The sequence below is a fragment of the Mytilus edulis genome, chromosome 6 (assembly GCF_963676685.1).
Source record: "Mytilus edulis chromosome 6, xbMytEdul2.2, whole genome shotgun sequence".
Taxonomy (NCBI): Eukaryota; Metazoa; Mollusca; class Bivalvia; order Mytilida; family Mytilidae; genus Mytilus; species Mytilus edulis.
In genome coordinates, this window is record NC_092349.1 from 29,546,029 (window position 1) to 29,570,898 (window position 24,870).

Below are 24,870 nucleotides of genomic sequence, written 5' to 3' on the forward strand. Positions count from 1 at the left end.
CACCGGTGCTCTGAAAGAGAAAACATACCCTGCTCTACATGTGAGATCCATACCGCTCAAGGTTGTTCAAATAGAGTTTCCAACAAACAGGGACCAAAGTCAAATAACAGTTAACAAAACATAATATGGAAATAAAAGACTCAATAACACAAACCCACGTAAAAACTGGAGTTAATCACAGGTGCTCTGAAAGAGAAAACATACCCTGCTCTACGTGTGACATCCATACTGCTCAAGGCTGTTCAAACAGAGCTTCCAACAAACTATGACAAAAGACAAATAACAGCCAACAAAACATAACATGGAAATGAAAGACTGAGCAACACAAACCCACTTAAAAACTGGAGTTAATTACAGGTGCTCTGAAAGAGAAAACATACCCTGCTCTACATGTGACATCCATACTGCTCAAGGCTGTTCAAACAGAGCTTCCAACAAACTATGACAAAAGACAAATAACAGCCAACAAAACTTAACATGGAAATGAAAGACTGAGCAACACAAACCCACTTAAAACCTGGAGTTAATTACAGGTGCGCTGAAAGAGAAAACATACCCTGCTCTACATGTGACATCCATACCGCTCAAGGCTGTTCAAATAGAGCTTCCAACAAACAGGGACCAAAGACAAATAACAGTCGACAAAACATAATATGGAAATAAAAGACTCAACAAAACAAATTAACGTAAAAACTAGAGTTAATCACAGGTGCTCTGAAAGAGAAAACATATCCTGCTCTACATGAGATATCCATACTGCTCAAGGCTGTTCAAACAGAGCTTCCAACAAACTGTGACCAAAGACAAATAACAGCCGACAAAACATCATATGGAAATAAAAGACTGAGCAACACAAACCGACGTAAAAACTGGAGTTAATCACAAGTGCTCTGAAAGAGAAAACATACCTTGCTCTACATGTGACATCCATACTGCTGAAGGCTGTTCAAATAGAGCTTCCATCAAACAGGGACCAAAGACAAATAACAACCAACAAAACATAATTTGGAAATAAAAGGCTAAGCAACACTAACCCACGTGAAACTCCGAACATCCATACTGCTCCAGTCTGTAGGAACTGGTGATAGATCTTATTTGTAATGAGAATGGTAACCATACATCCATCAATAAGTGCCGTTTGGTGATATCACGATAGAAAAAAGAAAAATATATGACTTCAACACTTGGAACTCATAGTTCAATAGCTTCTTTTTTTAGAATGAATTCCCTATTAAGGCAACCATGAAAGGAAATACATGTTTTTTAATACTGTGTCAACTGAGATATATATGCTAAACATGCAGACATGACTGTATTGTTGTTTCATCGAAATGGAGAGATCGCAAATGTGAAGCTAAACTTATCTCTTTTGTCGTATTATTTTGCTTCCAATCGAACCTCCTTTTCGTTGATTGAAAGACAGAAGAATTGAATATTTAACGAGTCCTAAATATGTGTCTGGATCCATTGTCAAAAGGGATGTCTGGTCTGTGTTTTCATGGTCTTGATTAGTTAAGTGACCGTGAGATTTGTATGATATGTACTGTTTATTGATTGATTTTGTTCAATATTGAGACTTTTTAAAAATCGACGGAGACCTACAAAGCAGGAGATATTGATATTTTGTATATGAAGAGTTTTTAAAATCGACAAGCGTGGCAAGCGTTTTTGTATATGTAGACAGAAAAATATCAACAACATGTGCATACATATATTTCAAGTGGTAACATTGGTTTTGGTTGCTTTGTCTTGATTCTTAATTTTGGTTGTTTGTCTTTTCTAGAATTGTAATTCATGTGTGTTTGAATGTAAATATTGAAATGTCATTTTGGAATAATGATTGCGATTTATAACTCAAATTACAGATAAAAACAAATAAGCCCAGTGTTTTAATTTCACCTTTTGGTATATTGATGATGTACTGTCTCTTTATAATAATAGATTCAGTGATCACTTACATTTGATTTATCCAAGTGAACTTAAAGATACTACCAACACAGATACATCTGCTTCATATTTAGACCTTTTACTCGAAATGATTACTGGTGGTAAGTTAAATGCCAAAATTTATGACAGAAGCGATGATTTTAATTTTCCTATAGTTAATTTTGCATTTCTGTGTAGCAACATCCCAGTGGCACCGGCATGTAGAGTATATGTGTCTCAAATGATACTTTACTCTAGAGCTAGCTCAAAGTACGTTGATTTTGTTGAACGAGGAATACTGCTTTCTCAAAAGTTACTAAGACACGGCTATGATTCCATCAAATTAAGGTCATCACTAAAGAAATTCTACGGTCGCTATCATGACCTGATTGGCCATTATGCCAAAATTGTGTCAGAAATCAAATCTGATATTCTTCCTCAGTCATAATAACCTTCCGTCATTACCGCACTGAACAAAGAAATAACACAACGGGTGCCGTATACGATGCGGGTAATGCTTACCCTTCTGGAGCACCGGATTTCACTCCCGGTTTTTAGTGGAGTTCGTGCTGATTCTTTTTTTTTAATTTAAAACTGTTGATGTAAATATCCTTTGGTTTTTTAGTCTTTTTTTACTCCTTGATTTTGATTGTTATTGTCTTGTAACAAGAATATAACATTGATGTTACTTAAAAGTACAGGATGTAATTCAACTACATCATTAATCTAGTTTTATCTGACCAATTAAATAACGGTAATGATATTTGATTTCACCACTGTCAACCTAAATATAACTATTGCTATCATGTGCAAATTCAACTAATCTATAAAACTAGGTTCAATCTACCATTTTCTATATAAAACAATGCATGTACCAAGTCAGTGATATGACAGTTGTTATCCATTCCTTTGATATATTTGAGCTTTTGATTTTGCCATTTACTTAGAGACTTTCCGTTTTGAATTTTCCTCGGAGTTATTTCTGTTTCTAGTACATATACTAGTAGCTTTAAGATTTTACACTATATCTTTAATTACAAAAAAAAGAAAACTTGCTTGGTGAAATAAATGAAAACAGACAAACACAAAAAAATACATAGTACAATCAGTTGAAGATAATAACTGATCGCTTATTGCATGGTATAGTTTCATAGCCTATTCATCAAATCCTAACCCTACATAACTCTAAAATTTCTTCTAAAATATAGTGTAACTCATAAAGGTGACAATATCTTTGTGATTTGAATCTAAATTTAGTTATCATAATGGTTCTGAAATCACATACATTTGACGTTTGATATACATCAGTTCTATATTTATAGATCACGTTTCTCTAATTCGGAACCAACACATGTTTATCTTTTTCATGACATGTTAGTTATTTTTAGTCAATTCAACTCGTGGTTGGTTTCATCTTAGTTCTACATTTGTCAAATTTGTGATGGCGTCTAATTTTGTAACATTTCCCTAAAATAGTGACGGCATGAAAAAGGCGACCATGCTAATGACGTCACATTTAAAGAACACATCTTTTTGTAGATCATTCAGAAATAAAGTGTGTCTGTATATCATAAAAAAATCATTGGTGGTAATGCTTCCACAATTATATATTATGCAATACGATTCTTATCCACGCTAGACAGTTAAATCTTAAGTACCTAAAACGCTCGGCAAGCCTTGCTTTTTAAATTCAAAACATGAACTGTCTTGATTGGCTAAATATTGTATCGCACTCAATATAATGGTAGAATCTTTACATTCTATTTGTTAAATACAAAGAAATGAAATTCGACAAGAACAATACATCAGATAAAAAAATATAATCAAAATTAAAACCAATTGTTTAAAGCACAACTGAAGATCTTTCCACCTTATATGGTTTATTTGTTCTGTAAATAAAATTTGAAAACGAACAAAAAAGTGTCACAGATAACTAAATTTACACAGATGCCAATGTGCATAATTTGTTGCTTTTTTCTTTGAATACTCGAGCTGTTCCCCTAAGGTTTCCATGTATTTATGTTTGAAATAAAGTCAGCAATTCGGCATATCCGTTGGAAACATGTGCATTCTTATCTTATATGATACAGTTGGGTGCAGACCAAGCATTACATAAAGTAAAATTCAAGTTAACGCCGCGTGCACATATTTCGTTAGTTAACTTCAAATTTCCCGTTTACTAGTAGACGCGCGTTTACCATAAATACATTAAAGCGGTCAAAATGGCAATTTCTAATGTCTACCCGAGTAAACGGGCGTTGCTCTGTGTCCGTTTAGTCAGTAGTAAACGGGCGTTTACTTCAGAATTCTACAAATGTATTTTTACGTGCACTTACAAGCTTTCTATACACTGAGCCAAAACGTATATCATTTTCTTATATTTGCTTGCATTTTGGAGATACTTTGCTATTTCCAGTTGGCAAAATATCAGTTCGCGTTTATATGATTCTAAAAATATTAAATTGTGAGGTACATTTACAGAGAATGATTGAAAAAAGCTTATCCCGGTGTACATTAGGTCAGTTTGTATGCTGGTTTTCAATGTGACTTTTCGTCAAGTCTAACGCAAAAATACTTGCGACTTAATCATGTTCCAGTAGTACGAGGCCGGTGTAATATGTGAAAGGGGAGATGTCTTTAAGCTACCCGTGTAAAACAGTCTTACTATTTTTTCTTCAAAATTAAATAGTTTTGATTTGTCTTTGTAGGGATATCTCTATCATTTGTTATGACATTTCAATAATAATGACTATAACCAAATTGTATATATCAAGTTTAACTAGTGTTATAAGTGAGTCTTGAATATTTATAATTATATGTGCCGAATTTTCCTGGCATCATCTGTTGAAAAGTAAGTTCTTTAAAGAATAACACCGCCCATGTTAGTCTGTCAATAAGCATTTGACTTATGACGTATTTAGAAATATTGTATTAACTGCTTGCAACAGAATAGAATTCAAAAGTGATAACACGGCCTTGATCTTTCAACCTCAAAGTGTCAGACCACCAATTAAAAATCGAAATTTCCAATTATTACTGCTTTCGAAATATTTTACCTTAAGTTTAACTTCATAGAAACCGGGTATATCCTGAATTGTACATGTATGACAATTTTCAACATATCTTCAAAATCAAATAAGAAAGAAGAGGTCTCCCGAATAGAGGTATCACTAAAAATAATCCCTGGTTTTCTTGAAATCTTAGATTAGTATACAATGGAGTGTATTAATCCTTAATGTTGAATTCAAACTTCATGAACTTATAGACAAGTACATTTTGGCTCAAAATGGTCTTTATATATTTCTCTTTCACCTAAACTGTCATTTCTGCCAATATATTTGTTAGTTTAAGTAAAAAATGACATCAAATGCACTAATTTTGCCCAAGTGCCTATTTTCGTATACGTTCTAAATTGGAGGGAGCTATTTGTGGTCTGACACCTGAACTACCTGTATGTTAATCAAGGATATGATATCTGAAGCATCAATGTATCTATCTGTTATTGTTGTTTAGTCACGTTGAAATATCGTCCACGTGAAAGAATGACGGCTTCGGTAAAAATGAAAAAGAAAAATCAGTTCCAGGAAAGGTGGAAAGATCTGATAAACAATATCAAACATTAGAAAAAACAAAAAACAAAACAAAACATATCTAAAAATAAAAAGCAAAGGCATAATGTTAAAAAGGCTAAGCGATTCAATGGAATTACAAATAAGATATTTGCTGACACAAACGAAACTATACAGATCATTGTACCAAAACTGAAAGTACTCACAGCTTATCAAAGCTAGTCAAAAGTTAGTTTCGAACTCAAGAATGAGGTAAAAATTTCCCGGTCTGCAGTTTCATTTACCACACGAATGAAGTGTGGCAAAGTCATACACAGTCTGAGAAAAGCATGATCACATTATCCACTTGCATTTTGTATCCTAATATAGTCTACATTTAAAAGTTTTTGTTATCATCTTGAGCTGTTTAAAATGATATTTCCCGCAGGCAATTTTTTTTGCCAATCCTTTGTAAAGCTTTAATCAGTTCTTTAATTGTTGGCTTAGGAAATGTTGTATGGCTCCAAACTCGGAGTATTTCTTTATTTTGATGTAACAGTTTACAGCTATGATCATTTTGAATTCCTTCAATCTCAGCGCTCTGCAATCCAAGTTCTACTGCAAGCTGTATGCCGCTATTTCCTATATGATTGGACAGTTCCTGCAATGTAGTGTTAGTAGGTGTTTTGTTCGCTTGTTCTTCTGTAATACCTGAAAATAAGGGTACATGATAACTTCATACACATAAATACTGTACTCCGGGGGAAAGTAATGTAACGTAAACAATTCAGGCAACACTTGATAAATATTCTGTGTCCGAAGCACTGTCCTGGATTTACCTTAATCAGGACCGCACAAAGACGAATATTTAGAAGGAAGGACTATATAGGAATCGATATCTTAGAAAGCTGTATGACAAAAAAAGACATACAAATGATAGCAACTTTCTATTTGAGGTCAATTTTTCTGAATAAACGACAAATTGTTACATATTCAACATTCTTTCCTAGATTAATAAAAATTATAGCATTGTTATATTGCCGTTTGACAAACACTAACTTTGATCATTGAGAAGCTTAATATTCCATTAAGATCGCAACGTAATTAAAGCTTTAGCTGAGTTATCTCCCTGTAGTGTTGGGTACCGTCTTCATTTCTCTCTCTCTCTCTCTCTCTCTCTCTCTCTCTCTCTCTCTCTCTCTCTCTCTCGGACTTTTTTTCTTTTTAGTCTACTTTTTGCCAAATATATTTCCTTTGGCAGGAAATTTGAACAACAATCAAGTTATGTGGCCCAGTATTGTTAAGACATTGAAAACAACTTGATTAATGGCTACATACATATCGAGAAGAGGTTAAGACCATATCAACCTGGTTGAGTATGAGTTTTTGACGTATCAGTATGAGTAAAAACAGGGTCCAGTTCAGACTGTTTGGCATGTTTGTAATTGTTACGATTTCAGCCAAGTAATATCAAGTAAAAATCAATACATTCAAGTGCAATAAGTGCCCATTTCAGACGTTAACTGATTTGTAGTGTTCTTGGTTGTGCACCAGTAACTACAAATCGTTTGTGCCACTATATCATAAATCTAGTTTTATCTGACCAATAGAATTAAAAAAGAAAGAAATCAATAAATTTGTTTCGTCGACTGCAAGATTTTTGTCGTTCCTGTAGTAGTTTCTCCCCCTTTCTTTTGAATCACATTTAAGATGTCTTGAATTTCACAACTAACTAATGAAAAAGGTATTACGTCATTTTATAGAACATAAGCTTGCATAAAGGGTGTACACTGGCTCGATAATACATTTAGTGTTTAGTGCATTTTTGTTAAATAATAATTGCAAGTTGAAAAAGTCGCTTTGCATTTTCTCAATAGGACAAATAAAATTATATCAAAATCGCAGAAATTTCTTTAGCTGACTCAAAATATGGAACATTTCATATTGAGGAGGTTATGAATTTATATTTGTTTACCTTTGTTCATATGAATCAAATTCCTACTTTTCCTTAACATTTATTGACCTTTTTTTTTACAATGTTATGTCATCCTCTTACATGAGGCATAAAGTATGAAGATATAAATTCGGAAGGTTAATAAAAACTGATTGACAGTAGTTGCCAACGCTTGTAGATACAAGTTGATCAATGCGATGTGTTTTGAGTCAGGCCCACCATTCATGTCATACCTATGTTAAAATGATCATAAAGCTGGGTTTTTTTTAGATATAAAGAAAAAACTGCATTTTCTTTTTATCTAACTGCATGTGAGTATAATTTGGAATATTCTTTTGGAATCATTTTTGCGCTAATTGTTTACATGGTTGTCAAATTCTGTGTGTGTTATTATGTAATGATTCACAAATTCTATCTATATATTCTAACAACAAATTCCATGCATAGTATCAATATAATTCTGCACTTACTAAACTTCGTCATCACGTCATCTACATTTACGTCTCTAATCACCTGAAAATAAAGGAGTCAATTTAGATATCAATAAAAAAAAATAAACTGTGTAGAACACATGTTCTATGAATAACACAAACAATCAATACACATACAAATACATAAGCTCGTTAGAGGTATGTACTTCAAACAATATGAGTCTTTCTTTTGCAAAAAAAACTCATCAGATATGAAATACATGTAGGTCACATGATAGATGTTGCATCACATAGGGACATGTTTGGGCATTTTAATTATTTTATACTGTAAATTTTGTATAGTATAAAGAACAAACAAAGGACATGATACAAGTAAATACAGTCATGAAACACACTCAACAGAATGAATTTATCGATATTCACCACCCCGGATGGCTCGTTGCAGCACGTTCGAACTCTGGCCGGGTAAAACCAAAGAATGGCAGATTAATATTTTAAATCACACAATCATATTCTGATTCTATAAATGTACTTAATTTGACACTGGACGTAAAACCGCCATTCATCCATCCATTATTGAGATTCTCAGTCATTTGTATCATGCTTCTGTGCACCATAACATCTTTTGTGTTTTTTTCAATCGACATGCATCACTCATCCAAATAATCTTTTTGAAACTATAGGTTTCCTTAGTTAAATCAGAAAGCCAAAATTTGACTTACGAAGCTTTCAATTTTATACAAATGTATGCATATATGAAGGTTCAACGAAGTTATATGACTTCGTGTGAATAAACCAATCTTTCTTCTGTTCTAATCAAAGATTTGTAATCGAGTGATGGTAGTAGGTAGCATTATGCCACCTTTGATAGCTTGCATTGGAGTTTCAGTTTTGCTCATTATTGAAGGCATTGGCGTGATCTGATATTGTTCACGTCCTTGTCTTTTGGTTTGTTTTTTTTTTTTTGGTAGTTTTCGTATTTTCAATCATAATACATACCTTTACCACTATGTACTATGCCCTGTGTTAACTGAACGTTACTTTTGTGTCATGTTTATAAAAAATAAGAAAATTTGGTATGATTGCCAATGAGACAACTCTAAATAAAAGCCCAAATGACACTGAAAGTAACAACTATGGGTGACCGTACAGCCTTGAATAATTAGCAAAGCCAGCACCGCAAATTAAGCTATAAAAGGCTCCTAACTGGCAAATGTAAACCAATTCAAAAGAGAAAACTAACTTTTTTTTTATGTAGACAATAATGAACGAAAAACAAATATGTTACATAGCAACACACGTCATACATTGACTTAGGACAGGCACATACATGATGAGGCGGGTTAGACTAGTTATATGGCGCAAAACCCTCTCCTAACCTGGAGCAGTGGTTCAACAGCAAAACACAATAACGCACTAAACAATAATAAACGTAAAACAAATATGATACACTGCAACAAACAGCAACCACAATTCAACTACAGGTTCCTGCCCTGGGACAGGCACATATCTGAGATTACTCGCAGTTACTGACAGCTATTTCAAGGCCAATAACAACTTATGAAAGACATTATGCATCTTAGTCAAAACTATCAATTCGAACACATTCAATTGCAACGTCCATTGGATTAAGTGTAAAGCAGCAGTTTAAGGTCAGAGAAAAACATGACTATATGTCTGTATTTATTTATACTATATTTAGTTGTAAATTAGACAATACGTAACTTACGATTTTACATACCTCACACAGTAAGTGTTTGTCGGTTTCAAGCAACGCATCTTGAATCCTCGCGAAGGACGAATCAGTCGCACTTCCCTTCCATCTTAACATGGCTGTATATTTGAAATCATTTTCGTGAAAGGCAGAAGGAGCAAATTTGTCTTGCACATCATTTAAGACTTTTGCATCTAATCCAAGTCTTATTAACAATTCTCGACAATCTTTAACTTCAAGACTAGCAGCCAGTCGTCTTAGGTGTTTGTTCGATGGCGATTGCTCTATTTCTAGTCTGCCTAACCCTGTTGACAAAATATTATGTATAGAAGGATTCTTGTTAAAAAACAAAATGAAAATGAAAGTTAAACCCAAAATCAAAAATTATAGCTTTTAGGAAGAGATAAGAGAAACACATACCTTACTTTTTCACCCGGTTAGTCTCTTTTTCGAATTTTATTTTTATTTTCTTTATGGATTTAGGATTTGAAGGCCGTTAATCTGAAGTTACTATTAAGTTAATATGTTTGAACATATGCTGAATTATTCACAACTAGAATTATTTATCAGTTGAGTGATTATGAGACTGCTGGACATGTTTTATCAGTATACTGATTCATTATGTGAGAATTAGAAAAATAAATCACTGAAGATATCAGGCTAATAGTATCATAAGACGCATTTTCCATGTTTCAGTGCACTTATCTATTGAACGTGTATGGTCAACGTTAAAACAGCACGTTATACATGGGATGCGTAAGACACGGCTTTCTTGATTTACATTCATAAGAAAGGCTCAAAGCAGATTATTTGAAAGTTAATGATATATAAGAACCGAAACAGGTGAAGAACACCATGACCAACAAGGATCTGAAAATGGATATTGCTTGTACTCAGGATGTATTGTTTGTACTCAGGCTGTGTTGTTTGTACTCAGGCTATATTGTGTGTACTCAGGATGTATTATTTGTACTTAGGAACAAAATAAAAACGATGAATCTAGAGTGATAATTTCACATTAAGATTCCATTTGAGAGTTCCATTATCTTCTTTTTTTTACATTAAAAACTAGGTACATAATATAGCTTAGCAATTTCAGCCTAAACTAGGTTCAAAAGCGGTGATAATAAAATTGTACAGTTACTAAATGTGTCTAGGCATTTATATAAATACATATTGTTACGACTTTACCTTTTTATTGAAAATGATGTACCTGTGTTGTAAATCAATAGTCAAATGAAATGTATTACTTGAAATCAGTGTCAGTTTGAATTAGAAACGCCGTTTTCTTCGAATTTTGTTTAAAACGTGTACCAGCATTTTAAGGTTAGCAGTGTACCTTTAATTGTATTGATTTATATATGAATATCAATACCAGTGTACAGTTACATAACATTTTTTTGGTAAAGCTTAATATTGGAGGTACATTTTGCTATCAAATAGCCTATACTAGTATATGATATAGGTACTAATGCTACCACAGAAATAATTTGTTTAATTACACAGAAACAATTAAACTTAACATCACTATCATAATTGGTTAAAATAAGTGTAAACTTTATAGTTTGATGAAGCTTCGTTACCTACCAGCAGGTAACGTAACTAACTTGAACTTGCTCGCAATGCCTGTTACATTCTATGATATGATATGATATTATTAATAAAGATGGAACGGTAAACGGCCTCCACATCATCTTACAATGCTTCTGTAACATTTGATAACTTCGTCAATATACACAACTATTTTTAACTAATATACATATAATTCGTGTACGTAAATTTTGTAAATGAAACTAACTTAAAGTAAAAGCAGCATATATTGGTAGTTTTGATCACATACCTTGGCAAGATTTGTCACACTTTTCACGAGGCATCTACAAGACAAAGTATACAAAAAGTCGAGTATTTAAAAAAATTAAAGTAGTTTTGCAATTTTGAAACGATAGGTATAAGTATAGTTCACCTGCGATTTGAAATAATCAAAACTATATATAATTGGTATATGTTTAAAATTATATACACACAATAAACGTAGAAATACTTGTTAGCATATATAACAAATAATAAAACATTCAAACAGAAAACACATATGACTCAAGGACCGAAGATACAGGCGCGATGTGAATATAGAAAGAATGCACAGTGTACAATGCATGGACGATAAATTAGATGAATTACACGGACAAAGAACGATAGCTCAGGGATGAACGTTACATGAACGATTGTCATGTTGTACTGATTGAACTAGGCATCAACCTAAACGTATTTTTTTCTTAAAATTTTAATCAATACATTATTTACTGAATGTTTAGACTTATCAACTTCAACATGTTTAATCTTGAAGATATTATTTTTGGTGTTGGAATTACTGACAACAATACATGAATCTAAACGTAAAATAAAACTACTCATGGTTTCAGATATATGAGATTTCGGGCGGATGAATCACACAAACTATTCAAGGTTTTTGATAAATGTCATGAACGCAAAATGTTATAAAATTGGAAGGAACGGACGGACGGAAGGCCAAGGGTTATATATAAGTTCGTGGTTGGGTTATTCAAACCTTACTAGTGGTGTATTAGGGCTACCCGTGTTTATTGTTTATATGGTTAATTAGAAATACCCTTGTTTATTTTTGTATATGATAATAACAATTTATTGATAGTGTTCTGCTTAAGTTGATTGACGTTCTGTCGATTTCGTCATACAGCAAACCGTTTTATCTGTATACCCTACCACGAGTATGTATGAAAATCAAACCGTTTTATCGTTATACCCAACCACGAGTATGTATACACATTTATATAAACTTTGTCCTTTAGTCTGTTTTAATTTGTACGTTTAGTACATAACTTAATAACAATTATTGTATCCCTCAAGTCGATAATTCTAAGATTTAAGTCGATAAATCGAAGATTAACCTTAATTATATCATTCGGAATCTTCAGGAAAAACTTTGTTGATTTGGAGATTAATATTGATGAATTCGTGATTTAAGGATATAATATCAAGATTAATGTTGATAAATTCGTGATTTAAGGATATGATATCAAAATTAATGTTGATAAATTCATAATTAAAGGATATGCTATCAAGATTAATGTTGATAAATTCGTGATTAAATAATATAATATCTAGATTAATGTTGTTAAATTCGTGATTTAAGGATATGATATCAAGACAAATGTTGATAAATTCGTGATTAAAGAATATAATATCTAGATTAATGTTGATAAATTCGTGATTTAAGGATATGATATCAAGACAAATGTTGATAAATTCGTGATTAAAGAATATGATATCAAGACAAATGTTGATAAATCCGTGATTTAAGGATATGATATCAAGATTAATGTTGATAAATCCGTGATTTAAGGATATAATATCAAGACTTAAATGTTGATAAAAAGTAAAAATCAATTCGGAAAGTCCTTAATCACATGGCAAAATCAAATAACAAAAACGCATCAAAAACGAATGGACAAGAACTGTCATATTCCTGACTTGGTACAGGCATTTTCAAATGTAGAAAACCCATGATTTAAGGATATGTTATCAAGATTAATGTTGATAAATCCGTAATTTAAGGATATGATATCAAGAGAACTGTTGATAAATCCGTGATTTAAGGATATGGTATCGAAACTTTTGATTTTTAAACCCTGTATACTGCTATTCCCCATGTGAAATTAAAAAATCGTCAAAAGGAAATAAATCACAATTGAAGCTCGCTTTTAAGCATGAAAATGGAAGCACATATTATCAATGCATCACTTTGGAATACCGTAGGGCATATTTTATTAAAAGTGAGCAGAAAAGTAAACATGATACACTGAGGAGCTAGTGATCAGTATCCTTAAATTCTTATTGACAACATGTTTGTTGAATGTGGAGACTTTTCGACATTGTCGGTATTCCTATAAGAACGAACTGTGCGCTTCTCCTTGCCGACCTTTTATTATTTCTATATGAGTATAAGTTCCCTCAGACACTTGTTCAAAATAAGAAGATCAAAGAAGCCAGCTTATTTAATATCACATTCAGATATATTGATGACGTTCTTTCCATTAACCATCCAAACTCTTCTGTTTGGATTCCATTTATATATCTTCTTGAACTCGAAATTACAGAAACAACAGACACGACTTCCTCTACCTCATTTTCAGACTAATACCTCGAATTTGCCATAGCAGTCATATAAGTACCTGATTATATGACTTACGAAACGAATCTTGAAATTACCAATTTCTCCACCCTTAATAGCAATATACCGACTGCATCTGCATATATGGGATATACATTCCCAACTTATTCGGTATTCTAAGGCTTGCAGCTGCTACACATATTTAACGTCTGCGCCGAACGTTGATGAACTAGGGGTACATGTATGTCATAGATCGTCTAGTCATTTAAAAAAAAAAGTTCATTGGAAGATACCAAGATTTTGTTGACAAATATTCCGTTCAACTTCAACAGAAAAAAAGGTTGGTCTTGTCTCATTTCTATGGTGTTTATATATCTCAACTTGTAAGATTCGCTCGTGTATGTTAGAACGTATTAGATTTTAGCGAGAGAAATTTGTGTATTACTGAAAAATTATTACACCAGCGTTTTCGATTTCACAAACCTGTCAAAAAATTTACTAAATTTTATCTTTGGTTCGAGGACATCATACATAAATATAATTCAAAATGCAGACATCTTAAAGGTAATATTCTTTACAAAGCACATACATGTCGACATTCACCTCAAAATCTAACAAAACCTTTAAATAGACTTTTCTAGAAGGGATATAGTTGTCAGGTCATTAAAGATTGAATAATTTTCGATTCAACTTTAGGGTCTTTGCGTCGAAAATATCACATTTATTCTTAAACCAGTTGATGGCATGATACGAGTTATGTTCTTTTCATATATATTATAATACTAAACCCCTAATGGAAGGGATTATATTTGATATCTATATGATGGAGACATAATCTTTCAATCATTTGAATTGGGGTTTGGAGCTGCGTGTTCGTAACTTCTAGTAGTTCTTTGTAAATTACTGTCTCATTGTTATTTTGTTTAGTTTCTTTTGCTACCTATTCTGATATCAGACTCGGACTTCTTTTGAACTGGGTTTTACTGTGTGTATTGGTGTGTGTTTCTTTTTACTACATTGGCTAGTGGTATAGGGGGGTTGAGATCTCAAAAAACATGTTTAACCCCGCCGCATTGTTTTTGACTGTCCCAAGTCAGGAGCCTCTAGCCTGGCCTTTGTTAGTATTTTATGATTTTTTATGATTTTTTTTGGTGTATATTTCGGATTTAGTATGGCGTCCATTTTTACTGAACTAGTATACATTTTCGTTTAGGGGCCAGCTAAAGAACGCCTCCTGGTGCGGGAGTATCTTGCTGCACTGGATACCCAATTGGTGGCTGTCGGCTGTTGTCTACTCTATCTTTGGTCGCGTTGTTGTCTCTTTGACACATTCACCATTTTGATTATCAATTTTATTGAAGTATAGGTTTTAGATACTGACTGTCATCTTAATAGCATGTTATAGTATTGTGTTTATTTGTTATTATAAATTATTACTTTTACTGTTTAGTATATTTTTTTTGTAAATTCATTTGACGTGGCTCGGTACTTATATTGTATACATCCCGTCGTTGTGTTATTGTGCGGCGGTGATATTTTGTATTCTTGTATTGCTAATGTTGGGTGCCTATATGCCTGTTTATTTTTCTTTGTTGACATATTTGCCTGTGTTTATGGTATTACAAATTATAAAAAAATGTTGACCACTGTACCCCCATTTTCGACATTTGTATCTAGACTGTCAGTTTGGATTATGAACACATCGTTGTCAATATTATGAAACTTTATGCGACTGTCATACAAGTGAGAGGTTCAACTAGCTAAACAACCAGGTTGATGTTACCTTTTTCTGCACAGGAATGTGACAGATGTTATCCATTCGTTGGATGAGGTAAAGCTTTTGATTTTGTCATTTGCTATGCGACTATCTGTTAAAAGTGTTACTTGGAGTTCGGTTTTTGTTTTTTATTTTACTTTTGACAACAAAACTTATTGCATGTTTAAGAATAATTGTCAATAGAAATTTTAGAATACTCGTACATAAATAATAAGAATATTTCGAATTATATTTTAAAAACTGTTTTGCTATATTTTTTGCATTATTTATTTTATAAGAGGTGCTTTACTCTTTACTGAAGATAGGAATACGAATTTCCGTTTATAGAAATTATACGGACTTTTGTCCTTTTCTGGTGAAAGAGCTATTAAGGTATTAAGTTAATCTAAATTTGCAAATATTTTTGTCTCAAACATCACTGGAGAGACATTGTAGATTTGGAACAGTTAAGTTGATACCATTTATATAATTTAAATTGACTCCTCTATAATAGGACCTAAGTAATATAACAAGATCAAACAATCAGGGCAGGACATCGATGTAGGCGAATGTATTGTTTGTCTCTTAGATAACAATACAAAATAAATCCCCTCAAAATTAATTGGTACAATAATACACGTACACAAGTTGGACAAAATCAAAAACATAATATTCATCATCTCCTGCTTCAACGATTCAGGTAATACAACCAGGAACCAACAGATGTATACGTTCTCATGTAACTATATACACGTTTACAGAAGAACGCTCAATGAACTAATATTTGTTTGTGAAGCTTAGTTTTCTAGTTTGTGCTTTTTAATCATTGTTTGTCGCTATGTCATTTGTCTTTTTTTAGCCATGACGTTATCAGTTTATGATCGACTAATGAGTATGAATATTGTTCTTGTACTAGGTTATAATCCTGGTACCTTTGATAACTATTGTATCGTTAACAGTCTTTTGCAAGGAAAACACACGGATTGTTAGCTTAACGGTTATTAATAAACGAAATCGCCCGTAGAATGAACGATTCCTAATAAACGCATTCTAGATGAAAAGCACAAAGCGATGACATTTTAAGAACGATGACTTAACGGACTGTATAATCAAAGTGAAAAATTCACGAAGCTGGGATACAGGACAGTTTGAAATGTAATGTACAGAGTCTTTACTAAAAAAGAGTAATGTTTCTTCATTATCATCTATATTTAGGCAGGTGGTAAAGTTAAATGAATAAATTAATTTTTCTTACGTCAGCATTAATGCATTGGTTTACGGTATAAGTTTAACATCTCATAATAACATAACAAAAAAAGCAAAAGTAATCAATCTTACCTTTTCTGAAAACCATAATTTTAAAAAGCTGACATCGTGGTATACTTTGTGTTCTGAACATTGCCATTTTGCTGCTGTCGGTATTTTGTCATGAGGAAAAAAACATGATGCTTTTCTGCAATGAACTCCAAACTCAATTTCAAATGGCATGACAATATGTATATCCGATCTGTTATCTGTGGCAAATAAGTCTGCTGAAAGAGTTGAGTAAAATTCTGAAATTCTGTGAATAGCTGCAGTCAGACATTCTTGGACAGAAGTTGCAATTGTTGGGATGATGTGTTCTTTCTTGACTGCATTGATTAGTGACACAACCACTCTATTTCCTATAACCTGCACTGCCACATCATGCTTGTCGTCTACTATCACAACTGCTAAATCACTGAAAAGCATTCTTTTCTTGTTTTTATAATTTTTTACCCTCCACATGTCTACGAAAGAGGCAATAAATCTGTATGGGAAAGCTGGGGGGATTACTTTCTCAGTGAATTTGTACGATAGCAAAATTGAAGTTCCAGACTTACAAAATTTGTTCAGGTACTTTGTATTGTTTGGCTTTGTAATCATTGAAGGAACAATGAATTTGGAAACTTCAGGAAGTGCAGTGCTTAAATCGTCTGTGACCCTTCTTTCAGCAACTAGTATATCAAGATGAACCAACACTTCAATAATGAACTCTTTATATGACAGAATATGACTAAAGATATCTTGGTTCCAAAGGATTTCAATATCGTCACGACTGAGTCCTCCTGTTTTCTGCATGGTTTGGAAAATACTTTGAAACTGTTTCCCTTTTGGCCAAAATTGCTTTTCTGTTACAATTGATCTAAGAACCTCCACCAAGTATGCTGGTGTGATGATTACAAAATCTCGGAGATTGGCTATGTCAAAGTAGAGTAATTTACCCAGGGAATGTTGTACTTTAAGGAAAGTTTCCAACTGCTTACTTGTCAAAACCATCGACTCATTTTGTGAATTAAACATCTGTATTTGTTCTTTTGTCAAGATGTTGACACCTTTCTCTGCTTGCTGGGCTAAATGTAATTCTAACGGGACCCAAGCTGTTGGCATGTATTCACCCCATCGTGGATGCTCTTTAGCTCTGTCCATTAAACGTTGACGTAGTGATTGGATCTCTGGGTCATTTTCGTTCATAGCATTGACGAAAATCAGTGGTTTGAATTCAAGATGTTTAAGACCTGCGTGTGATTTAAATATGTCTTCAATGACTGTCATCAGTTTTTGTTTGTGTTTCTCAACATTCTGAAAAATTACGATCAAAGTTAGAAATCAAGTTACGTTGGTACACTCATGCAGTCGTGAAAGATATAACATCAAAGGAAAAAGTGAAAAACATAATCATGCTTCATTAATCTGTTATATTCCTAATGATCTAATCAGTTTCTGCAGGTGATAGTAGTTTTGCAAAATAAAAAAGCAAATAGAGACAAAAAACCATAATCAGCTCTACAGCATACAACAGTAAGGAATATGCACATGTTTGATTGCACTGTTTCCATAATATGAATTCGTTATAAGATTGTGGTGCAGTTCATATAAATTACCGGTGTACCGCCATATTAGATTGTAAAATAGCAGTACACAATCGAGCTAGTTTTTGGTGTAAATCTGCAAATTTTGAGACATTTTGCCAATTAATGTGTAAAACCAAATATTTTACACATTATAACATTGAAAGTGAAAATGGGGCATGTGTCAAAGAGTTTAGGTTGTTTAAATAAATTGTCCAACTAAGTCATTTAATGGAAAATAACTCAAATATGAAAAGAAGGAGCTCATTGAATTATTATGCATTACCTAAACAATTTCTGTCTTTCACTTTTATAATTCAGATTATCATTTATGTTAGCATCCTATACCATTTTTATTTCATGACCTGTAAGATTTGCAAGAATATATTCCATGTTGTGTCTTGTGTATTATTATTTATCTGTTTGTCTTTTTCTTTTTTAGCCATGGCGTTGTCAGTTTATTTTCGATCTATGAGTTTGAATATCCCACTGGTATATTTCGTCCCTCTGATATAGAAATTCCTTCATGAGTTTGATCTTGCATTACTTTTACATATATGTGTATTAGGGTTGACATACTATACACGTTTAAATACTGTCGATTTGTTTAAATCGGTATCAACAACTTGCTTATCAACATATTTGTTCTTGTTAAAGAAAATATATTAAAATGTGATTCTGTTTCCGTATTCAATACAAATATCATACATATGCTAACCACTTTGAACATAATGTTCATATATAACTCGAGAATGGTCTTTAAACTGAGAGTCAAGGCATACGTGTTTGATTCAGGCATGCTAAATAGGTATGAAATACAATACCTTACGGATCTTGTCTTTATGGGTTGCAACGAATACAATTCTTGGAAATCCATCATCTGAACGCTTGCAGTATGTCAAGATTGAGTTCACCCAGTGCAGCAGGTAAACTTAAAAGAAAATTAACAACAGAACTATGATAGTTAAATACAATAACCTATTGCTTAGTGTGAGATTCAGGGTCAAATATACTATTGACGTGCATGTGCCATTGGCAGTACAATAGAATAATCTAAACCTTAACACGACGACCTTTTTTAAATTTTAAAACTGAATTTATAAATTTTAAATTTTTTTAATTATTTGTTGAAATTTTCAAAATTTATAAAATATCAAAAAAAATGAATCTTGATATTTTCACACTTTGATCAAAAATAAAAGAAAATTGACAATTTTTTTAAATATTTAAGTGTAACAACCTAACCAGACTAGAGGTATTGATTCAAAACTGTAACCACCACCACTTCCTGCATATTTCTAGAGGTGATTTAACATCGATGATATTTTACACAATGCCAGAGGTTAATTAGTATCGATCATCTATAACATATTTATAGACCGAACAATGGATTAAAAACAAATATGATAAGCCCTTTGATGGTGTAAACTTCCCAAAAAAACGTGTAAGGTGTAATGGTGTATGGCATATGGTGCAATGGTGTAAGGTGTATGGTGATATGGTGTATGGTGTAAGGGGAGTGGTGTAATGGTGTACGAGGAATGGTGTGATTGTGTAACGTGCGATCGCAAATGGTGTGAATGAACGGTGTACAACATTTCATCTGTTGAAAAAGTTCTTTTTTATTTTAATTTTTCGGATTCTAAACATTAACAATAGTAATGTTAATATTTGGAATTTAATTGCGTTATGGGTATTTTTCGGATTGTGTAGATATAATATGGAATGGTGTATGGTGTAATGTGTAACATGTATAGTGCAAAGGTGTAACGTGTATGGTGTAATGGTATAAGGTGTATGATGTAATGGTGTATGGTGTATAATGTAATGGTGTATGGTGTCAGTGGGAAGTTTACACCATCCAAGGACTGTATATAGAACTAAACGATAACAACTGAAATGCAGTATCTATAATTCAGACACAAAGTGCAGCGGGGTAAAACATGTTTGTTGGCGCCTAGCCCTATCCCGAACCTGTATAAGTTGTGTTATAGCACAAAGATATGAACAATTTTAAGTTACGCATATTAAAACGCCAGGTAACTTAACTAGCTGTAATTGAAGAAACTAACACAAAATATGCGATATTTAAAAAGCGTCAATTCATCATCAATATTTTCAGTGTTCTACGTAAGGCCGCCAATCGTTGACACTTTAGCATATGTTATATAGGAACTATATATTGATGTGTTATTTATACACTATTAAAAAAGGGAATTATATAGGTTTTGTACTTGAATATATTCAACCTTACCTGCGATTGTTGGTTTGCCGAAATGACCTGGTAAAAATGATAAATCAGGCATATGCTTATGCAGATTAAGGCTTCCATTGAAAACCAACACAAATATTCCTCTGCTCGTGATGAAGAGTTGATGGGTCATGTAGTAATCTTTCTGCCCTCCAAAATCCCAAATATCAATAGGGATAATCTTTTGCTTATACTTTCCTTCTCGTATTGAGCTGATTACCATTTCATGAAGTTTGTTATGGGATAATTCATTGGCCACTTCTTTCATCAATTTTTCTTTGAATTTTTCTCTTACAGGATTAGTACTTTTACTTCTGTCTTTTTTGGGATGTATGGCAGTACTGGATTCTTGCTTGGTCTTGAGATCAAAATAGTCATTCGCTGTTTGTGATACTTGTAATCTTTGCTCTAAAGATGAAACATCTGGCAATTTCATTCCCGCAGCAAAATTCGCAGATTTATTTGTTTCTAAAGCGGTGTCAACGGCTATGCTATCCTCTACTGAGACATCAGTCGAAGCAATATATTCATTTGAAGCAAAATATGTTGCTTTATCAACATCTGGTAAAAACATTTCTGCAAAGTTCAAACCAGCAGATCTTCTCTGTTCAGAGTGAAAGGATGGACTGTCGTCCTCGAGAAGAACATCTGACGTTCTGGATTCTTGTTTGGTCGTGACATCAAAATAGTCATTCGATGTTTCTGTTACCTGTAATATTTGCTTTAAAGATGAAACACCTGACATTATTACTCCCGCAGCAGAATTCTTAGATTTATTTATTTCTAAATCAGTTTCAACGGCTATGCTACCCTCTACGGACACATCAGTCGAAGCACTATATTCAGTTGAAGCAAAATATAATGCTTTATCAACACCTGGTGAATATGTTTCTGCAAAGTTCAAATCAGAAGATGTTCTCTGTTGAGATTGAACTTCGGTTGGACTGTCTTCCTCTGGAAGAACATGTGACTTACTGCTTTCTTTTGGGGGAATTTCTGTCGGACTGTGTTCTAATTCATCTACATCGGACGTTCTACTTTCTTCAGGACACAACCTTGGTGTATTGATTGCTGCAACACAAACACCATGAGCATGGCTTGCTGTATCCGCTACGATTGTTTTACGTGTTCTTTTCAAAGGTATACCTTGTTTTGCATTTGTTGGTTCTTCAAATGCGTTTTTACCATGTACAGTTAAACCATTTACTTCTTCTAAGATTACAGTTTGCAAATTAGATTCGTTTTCGGTATCATTGATGTGGGCGTTTTCGTTGGAAAGACAAGGTGTGATAGTGTAATCGTGAGCATCCCAACTTTCCATCGGAGGAATTTGTAAAATGCGTTCTTCAAGCACCTTTCTTTGAGCAGAGTTTTCTAAAAGTAAAACTTCAACATGGTCGCTGTTTCTACTAACTTCACTATCATGGAGGTTTTCATCTGACTCCAGTAGGCGTGTTTTCAGATTATCAGTGTCTAAAGACTCACATGTTGACAAACTCATCATCATGCTCACCAGTATCTCTTGAACGGCTGTACCTTAAGAGTAAATTATGATTGTACAAACTATTGTTAAATATTGAGATAATTATATATTGATCAGATTGACTATATATTGATAATGTTTAACATTACAATTGTTAGTTCAGCTCCAAATGAACATGAACAAATTCTACAATAGCACTTGTCACTCACTATTAATAATTGTATACAAGGTTATTTGTTTAAACAGTGTATCATCACTCTGATGATAACATAGATGACAACATAACATACATGGGGCAATTGGTATATTTCTACATTGATGAAATAAGATTTTTTTTTATTTGGAATGTGTTTCTAGTATTTCTGTCTGATGCGCGTTTTCTTCAATTTCACATTTGACAAAATCTGATATCACATTATATTTAATGACATTTATATTTGTTTTGGCTTAAACCTATGTTTTAGTTGCATTGTTCATTTTATTGATATTTATAACATTTTTGAGAAGGCAACAAATACAGGTAAGATAAGAGTTATGCAAAAACATAAAATGGCTAACAAAAGCTTGTTTAACAATTTCACCTTTAGGAATAACAATCCATTCTTCACCGTTTAGATCCATACCGGCTCTTCCCATATATATCCATATTCCATCCGTTGATTCCCGTTCCCTAGGTAATGCATCCCCAACCAGAAGTTTCGCCAGACAACTTTTTCCAGAGAAATAAGGCCCAACAATATATACCCTGTTCCAGAAACATTTAAAACTTCCAAGTTTCATGACGTCTTTAAGATCATCCGTTGTTTCCAAACCAAGACCTCTCAATTCTTTTTCTATGATTGAAAAACACATTATTAAGATAGTTTTGCCCGCTTAATTCATAGATAGTACAAGATAGCATCAAAGAAAAAAATAATTTGAACTTATCGTAGGGTGGTGTAGATATATATATATATATATAAAAAGTGCAATTTTCATTAGATATATTATGTACAACAATGTAATGTCATCAGTACTTTTTTTTCATGTTGAATTGGGTTATATATATATCACTAAAACAATGTATATCAAATCACATGAATGATAATGGGAACCTGCTTAACCATATACGATTTCCTTGGGCCATGACGGTGCCATGTGTACATCTGTAATTGTGACCTTTCGAGAAAAGTTGGTTCAGCCTGGCATTTTTAGTGTTTTTTTTTTTATATTTCGCAGCTTGTAATATTATATGTAATATGTGATTGTTGTGTGTCCTCTTATAATACTATGCAATGTTTTGTTGTTGTTTTGGTGTGCTATAATCATGTCTGATATTTATTTTGCAGGCAAGCTAAGGATGTTTTCTTTTTATCGTCTCACTGATTTTGGCAGCTAAGCTTAAAAAACTATGGTACTACCAAGAAACTGTGTATATCGTATGCAATTTCTCATGTTTTTGTTATTTGTTTAGTTAACCTGTAACTCAGATTATTTCGGAGGGAGTGAATATCTAATTTAAAACTAAGTTAATAGTTTGTTTTCAGATATTGGTTGTCAATTAAAGTTAATAACTACATGTTACCAAAATAAAACACCGACAACGCCATGGCAAACACAAAAACATCGAAAGTCAAACAACAGTTCACAAAACACAACATAGAAAACTAAAAACTGAGGAATGCATGTTGAAGGTGATTACCGACGGTGATTTGTTAGAATCGAAAGAGCAGTTAATAGATGGAGCACAACCCTGTAGGGTATCTCAAAAAGTGTGTAAAGTAATGTATAAGGGTTGTTTTTTCTTACATCATATAGGTTTAACGGTTATTCTTGTTTTGCAGAACCATTGAACAGTATCGAACCATAGGTTAAAAGGTAAATTGACTCACACAAACACTGTACATATGACTATACTTATCCATAGTTGAACTTTATTATTTAACTGGACAAAAAAGAATTTGTTTTGTTTCAATCCTATTTTGCGTAACCCGTATATCCCTTTTTAATGCCCTATACGTTTTCCGTCAGCGCAGACAAATTACATAAGAGAAGGGTACTGGATGTAGGTAAAACAATTAACTTGGAGCTGTCCTTGTGACTTCTATCGAAGTTAACTTTAGAAACTTTTAACAAACCAGCAATTTATTTTTTTATCTTGAACAGGTATAAGTACCCGGCCACGTCCACTTGTATTTTTGTCCTATGTCTGCTTTTGTATAAATTCAGCATACCAGACCTGAGATAAGAACGAATGACGCAGACCTGTCCTCAGTGCAGGTCAGTATGACAAAAAACTGTAGAAAGAATAAATTATCGAGAATTGACCTGTATTTTTGTAATATGTAAACTGTCTTTAGTAATTCTGCTATTTGACAGACCAAAAACGTCAGTCATTGGGACAAATCTGATTTGAAATCGGTCATATATGTCTTTTTACAAAACTGGCGGATACATGTATCCGATGATGCTCAAATGATGTTCATCAGTCAAAGAGGTCATCTTTACCATTTAACTTTGAATTGTGTTGACTTTATCTTGAAGTAGCCAGAACAAAGTTAACTTATATTATAACACGTCTGGTTGAGATAGAGTAGTCTAAACCAATGACTGATTTAAAATAAAAGAGCTAGTCAGAAGTTTTCTTGTATGAAAGGCTGGTTTTGGCAAAGTCCCATTAGACCAGGATGCAATTCAATATTAAAACGTTCTTTTACCAGACATACAGTTTGATCATCAAGTTAACTAGCTGTACGTGTAAGAAATTAAACATCTCTGTATTATCCATTTTAGCCGAGGTTAACCTTTTGT

General features: G+C 33.0%; 1 protein-coding gene across 1 annotated transcript; it reads right to left on the reverse strand.

The window, feature by feature from the left end:
• Positions 1 to 2,986: 2,986 nt before the first annotated feature.
• Positions 2,987 to 22,932, reverse strand: LOC139528942 (uncharacterized). Its single transcript, XM_071325190.1, has 8 exons — positions 22,662 to 22,932; positions 20,601 to 22,133; positions 19,171 to 19,277; positions 16,815 to 18,077; positions 11,414 to 11,447; positions 9,601 to 9,878; positions 7,899 to 7,941; positions 2,987 to 6,185 (listed from the first exon to the last, which is right to left on the reverse strand). Exons 1-8 carry the CDS (start codon positions 22,930 to 22,932, stop codon positions 5,902 to 5,904), a joined length of 3,813 nt encoding a protein of 1,270 aa, XP_071181291.1. The 3' UTR covers positions 2,987 to 5,901.
• Between the last annotated feature and the right edge of the window lie 1,938 nt (positions 22,933 to 24,870).